General features: G+C 43.8%; 1 protein-coding gene across 2 annotated transcripts in view; it reads right to left on the reverse strand.

Moving 5' to 3' along the window:
* The window catches only part of CCDC112 (coiled-coil domain containing 112), a 55,132-nt gene extending 49,729 nt beyond the window's left edge, over nt 1-5,403 (reverse strand). For both annotated transcript variants that reach the window (XM_058277224.2, XM_004485125.5), the window contains exon 1: nt 5,175-5,403. In XM_058277224.2, coding sequence (XP_058133207.1) covers nt 5,175-5,291 — 117 coding nt within the window. In that variant the 5' untranslated portion in view covers nt 5,292-5,403. The remainder of the gene's footprint in view (nt 1-5,174) is intronic.
* Nucleotides 5,404-6,000: the final 597 nt, after the last annotated feature.

Here is a 6,000-nt window from a genome sequence, read left to right on the forward strand (position 1 = left end):
CTGAGATGTATTCGCCAAGTGCAATGAATGTCCCATGATGATGGAGGAGGTTGTTGTTATGGAAGGAGTGGGGTAAGGGGGATGGGGGAGTATATGGGGACCTCATATTCTTTGAATGTAACATTAAAAAAAATAAAGACAAAGAAATTTTAAAAAATAAATAATAATTTTTAAAAAGCTGTACTGAGCTAAGAACTGAGCTGAGCTACCAGGTGTCAAAGTATCTGGTTAAAACAACAAGGAAAAAATAAACAGCCAAGTCTTTAAATCACTCATTGCAACAGCAAAAGCAAAAGGCAGAAAATGCAGTTCCCCTCACTATTACATTTTCCCCAAAGAAGAGCACTAGGGAAGGGTCAGATGGATCAGCACAGATATGGGTATCATCTTACTACCAAGAGAGCCCTGAACAAAAGCTTCCTACTGTTTTGTAGAGCTGGAGGGTAGACAGGAGCTAGGAGTAGAAAAGTACTGGTACTGAGACAGAATGGAGAAAAATGTCTTCAAACCACCCTCAACCCACCACAAAGAAGTCTATGCAGAGGTACCTGTGCTACAAATACAAGATAAGCATAAGAGCACTGCTGCCATGGTTACCTAAGCCCTTGACTGCAACCCTCTGTTGTTGCATTGGCTGTATACCAAGTCTGATTTGGAGTGGGCAGGTTTCCCATGTGAGGCCTGCTAGGTAAAGCCTTTGTAATTACCTGTGGGGGCTTTGAAAGATCACACATAGGTTTTTGGCCAGGAGACAGACTCCTTGAGGTCATGGTTAGGAAAATGGTCTCTTCTCAAAAAAATATTCTTTGATTTCATTGTCAGAGTTAGTATGTACAACGAATTATTTAATCATATGACAAATATTCAAGCTCAGTGTTAGACCATAAGAATTTATATGTGTATTCAAGTGTGGTGTGTTGGGGGCAGTACAAAGATGGAAGATACATACTTAAACTCCCAAAGAATCTCAAAATATGGTACAGAGTGATTTCATTCTCTTTTTAAAGCCCAAACACATTTGAGGAATTTCTCCCCATTTATTGCTGTGACTATCAACTATGAGGTTCTGCCTTCTCTAAAGAGTTGAAAGAGAATAAAAAGCAGGGTTTCTCAACCTTGGCACCATTGACATTTTGAACCAGATAATTCTTTGTTGTGGGAGACTCTCCTCTGCATTGTAGGATATTTTGCAGTATCCCTGACCGCTTCTACCCACCAGGTGCCAGTAATACTACTCCTGCCCCAACCCCACCCCCCCACTCGCCCCCCGTTGGGATAATCAAAAATGTCTGCAGACAATGCTAAATATCCTCTGGGAGGCAAAATTCACTCCAGTTGAGAACCACTCCACAGGTAGTCCTCATCCAATCCCTGGGAGGGCAAGCACCTCAAGAATCACCATAGCGGAGCGATAAATATTTGTACCAATAAAAATACCAGGCAACTTGTAAAAATCATAAACTAGGTGGCAAAACATGGTTCTAAGAATTTAGAGGACAAATCACCTTGAACTAGGATAAGCCAAAAAATTTCATGGAGGAATTCAGGAGGATGATTAGACCACAGGAGTCATAAGCTTTTAAAAATATTTTTTAATACCTTAAAGATATTTTATATATCTTTATATATTTTAAGATTTTCCTGAGCTACATGGCCCAGTGTAAGAATGAAGATGGTAGTTAAAGAGAATGTGTGATCAGCGATGTGGGATTCATGGGAAGAAGCTCATCTGAGCATACATATAAGGCATATAAATGTGTGTCAAATGTTGATGGGGCATTGTCAGGGTGGATGGAAATTCACACAATAACTAAAGGAATATCCAATTCCCATCCTGGGGAGCTCTGCCACATTCTCTGATGAAACAGCTAGAATCCCCTGAATACAAGGGCAATGACTAATGAAGAAAGATAATCCAGTGACAGGCCCTTGATATTGAGGACTGTGCTCATGAACCTTTACTCTTGAAATTGAAACTTAGCCTAGTATTACAGGGTACCTAATAGTTGCCTCCTGGGAGACTTCTTGTTGCTCAAATGTGGCCTCTCTCTAAGTTGAACTCAGCATATAAATACATGACCTTCCCCTCAGCATGGGACATGACTCCCAGGGATAAGCCTCCCTGGCACTGAGGGATTACTACCAAGGACCAACTAGCAATGCAACTGGAAAAAGACCCTGGCCAAAGGGGGAAAAGGTAAAAATAAAATGAGTTTATATGGCTAAGAGACCTCAAAGTGAGCCGGGAGGTCATTTAAGAGGTTATGCTTATGCACATCTCAGCAGGATCTCACTGACTGCCAAAGTAGATAATACCCCCAAACAGCTGGGCTCCTCAGGGCACTGGAGACATCCAGACAGTACAGTCAGGGCAAATAGCTCAGGAGTTTGGTGCCTTGCCAGTGGGCCCAACTTTGGAATTTATGCTCCCCAGTGTGGCAGACTTGGACTCACTTGTGGTTTCCCTACACATGGCTCTTCTATACTTCTCTTTGAACCTATTAGTACTAGAGTTGTTAGGTGTACATCCAAGAGACTTAAATCTGTGGGTTGTTCATGTGCTAGCTAGGTGCTGAAGCTCAAAAGAGTTGCAACACCTACTCTCTAAGTCATTGGTCTCACCCAGGACAACTATGAGGAGGTGATAATGGGCAATTACCATACCAAGCAACCAAGAGAATTCACCATCCCAGAATCTTCAGTATTGGGGAATGAACTATGGACTAAAGTAGACTTACTGGTATTCTACTATAGACTTACTATGATTCTAGCAATGAAAGAAATTATATCATTGATGTGGAGGCAGTGGCCATTGGAAGTTCTGAGGGCAGGGAGAGAGAAAAACAGGTATAATACAGGGGCATTTTCAGAACTTGGGAATTGTCCTGAATGACACTACAATGACAGATATAGGCCATTACATATCTTGCCATAACCTACAGAATCGGATGGTAGAGAGTATAATCATCAATGTAAACTCTAATCCACACTAAGTGACAATGCTCAAAAATGTGTTCATCAATTGCAATGAATGTACCACATTAATTAAGGATGTTGATGATAAGGGAAAATGAGGGATGTGTGGGGACCAGGGCATATGGAATGCCCTTTATTTTTTATGTAACATTTTTGTAATCTAAGTATCAAAAAAATTAATAAATGAAGTATTTTCAATTGCTAAAAAAAAAGAAAAAGAAAAAAGCTAGCAAATAATCTAGGAATGAATAACATAGAAGAACCCAGACATTTATGAGAATTGTGGTTAACAGTACAAATGCAAGAATGTCCTTCTGTGAACTAGAACTGATGTACATCACTATTGCAGGGCTGTGGGAAGGTGGAGAAGCAGGGGAAAAATACCATTAATGTAACCTATGGACTATAGCTAACAGCAGTACTGTAATATTCCTGCATCAATGCCAAAGATGTACTATGTTAATAGGGCGGGTATGGAAGAATATGCCAACTGTATGCTATGAACCATAGTTAGTGGTAATAGCCTGATGATATTTTCTCATAATCTGTAACAAATGTTCCACAATGGTGTGGCATGTTGGGGAGGGGGTATTGTATGGGAGTTTCACACACATACATGATTGTTTTGTGGGTTCCCAACTTATGTAATAAAAATATATTAATATAAATTTTAAAAATAAACATAAAAAATAAAAAAGAATGTGTGAGAAAATCTGCCTGAGGTAGAATTGCCTGAACTATACACAAGTAAAGATACTGTATTTCCTTGGAGGAGGAAAAAGATGGAAACTGTCCTCAGCTCATGACAGCCTTCCTTCAGGTTTAGACTGATCCATGAATATTTAGTGAAGGCACTTAACCAGTTCTTGGCACTGGGAATAGAAGTTAATAAAACTTCCAACAATTTTTGCCCTCATGGAGCTTACATTCTCATGGGGAAAGAAAGACAATAAAAAATATTGATAAGTAAAATATTTAACATGCCATCTGGAAGAAAGTGATGGAAAAAATACATAAAACCAGAAAAAGGGACAAGGTATGCTGGGTGGAGGATTCAGTTTAGGGAGAGGTTGTGGGATATATGACAGGGCTGACAACATTTGAACAAAGAGATCTGAAGGTGGTGATGAAGCAAGACATGGGACCATGGAGGAAAAGCATTCCAAGCAAAGGCAACAGCAATTGCAGAGCTTCTGAAGTAAGAGTGTCTGGCATGTCTGAAGGACCATACAGAGATGGGTATGACTGCAGCAAAGTCAGAGTAGAGGATTGGAGATGAGGTGTCAGGGAGGTGGTGGGGGCAGTGCAGAGGCCTTGAAGGCCATGTGAATTTTGGCTTTTTCTTTGAGTGAGATAAGAATTCCCCAGAGGGTTCTCAGCAGAAAAGAGTCATTATTGAAGAAAATTACCCTGGTTGTTGAGAATAGATTCTTGGGAGGCAAGGATGGAAGGACAAATTAATTTAGAAATTATATCAGCTGGGAAGAAATGATGGTTTGGGATTCTGGATTTATTCTGATGGTAGAGCAGACAGGAATTGCTATGCTTTGGATGTAGGCAGTGAAAGAATGAAATGAGTCAAGGTCTTGGTCAGAGCAAAAAGATTCAACAATTCTTCCTGTGGGTCCCACTAGTCCTGGCAGTGAAGAATGTGGTCTGTCCCAAGTTGATATTTGGAAACACCTCTGCCCCTGACCATCCCACATTTTATTTCTCATTGTATGCCCAGCACCTGCTACAGTAATAAAAGCAGCCACCAATGAATGGGCCCCCAGTCTTTCTCCAACCAAACACAGTCCAGTGGCTTTCTAGGCATCTCTAATTTTCAAGACTTGGGGAGGCATATATAATTAGTTTCAATGTTAAAACAAGAAGCTGAGTCGCTGAGAGAATAACTATTTTACCCAGGTCTTCCTTGGGTCCAAAACCTCCTTCCACCACATGGAGGTGCCCCTTTAAAACCTGTTAAACGCACAAGTCAACAAAGCCCAACGCCCGATGTGTGCAAGGCCCCAAACAAAGGTAGGGTACCACCGCGCCTCCCGCGTCCCCGGTCGTCTGAGGAGAGCTCCAGGGGACACCTGTTCAGGGAAGTGGGGGGGGGGGGGGGGGGGAACCTCGTACGGCCTCTCGATCCTGCAGCCCAGTTGGCCCCACGCCCGTCACCTGGGCGGCCCTAGGCCATTTTCTCGGTTTACCTGTTGCGACGCCGGCGCTCTTCTCACGCCGGTCCCGGTGGCCGCTCCCGCCCCCGCCACAGCCCCGGCTACCGCGGTGGCCGCCGCCGCCACCACGACTGTCGTCAGGGCAGCCATCTTTCCTCGCCGATGCGTTCGGACCGCTCCGGCCACCAGGATCTGCGGGTTCCAGGCTCCCACAGTCCCCGACCTCGCCGGGGCTCGCTCCGCCGCGGGGCTCGTCCCGGAGGCGGGGCGGGGCGGGACCAAGATGCGTCGCGGGAGGGGCGGGGCCGGGCTGTGGGGTGGGGCTGGGCGGGGCGAGGGCAGATCTATTGTACATTTACTTTGTGCCAGCTCTGTTCAAAGTGCTTTATGTCCCGCTTCCCATTTAATCCTTAAAATAACCGTTTGAGGTAGGTTCTATTATCACCTCTATTGCACGGATAAGATGAAGAAACACCGATCACACAGGTTGGGGCTGGGGTACAAACTTAGGTGGTCTGTCCCCAAAGACTGTCCTGGTAGCGATTTTAAACAGGCAGCTGGAGAAATATATTTCTGGAGCCCAGGAAAGAGGTTGAAGCTAAAGGTGTGAATATGGCCTTCAGCCCCATGTAGAAGATATTAAAATAAGAATGAATGAGATCACGCAGGAAGAGCGTAAATTGAAGTCTGAGCACTGAGTCCTGGGACTCCCCAAAAGAGGTGAGGACACGAGGAGGAGACTGAGAAGTAGAGGTGTGTGAGAAAGGAGGAAAAGCAGAAGTCTACTGAAGAAAGTGTTTCGAGAAGGAGAGAATGAGCAATTGTGTGGTCCACTGCTGGGAAATTAAGTGGGATGAGA

This window comes from Dasypus novemcinctus, chromosome 2 (genome assembly GCF_030445035.2).
Source record: "Dasypus novemcinctus isolate mDasNov1 chromosome 2, mDasNov1.1.hap2, whole genome shotgun sequence".
NCBI lineage: Eukaryota > Metazoa > Chordata > Mammalia > Cingulata > Dasypodidae > Dasypus > Dasypus novemcinctus.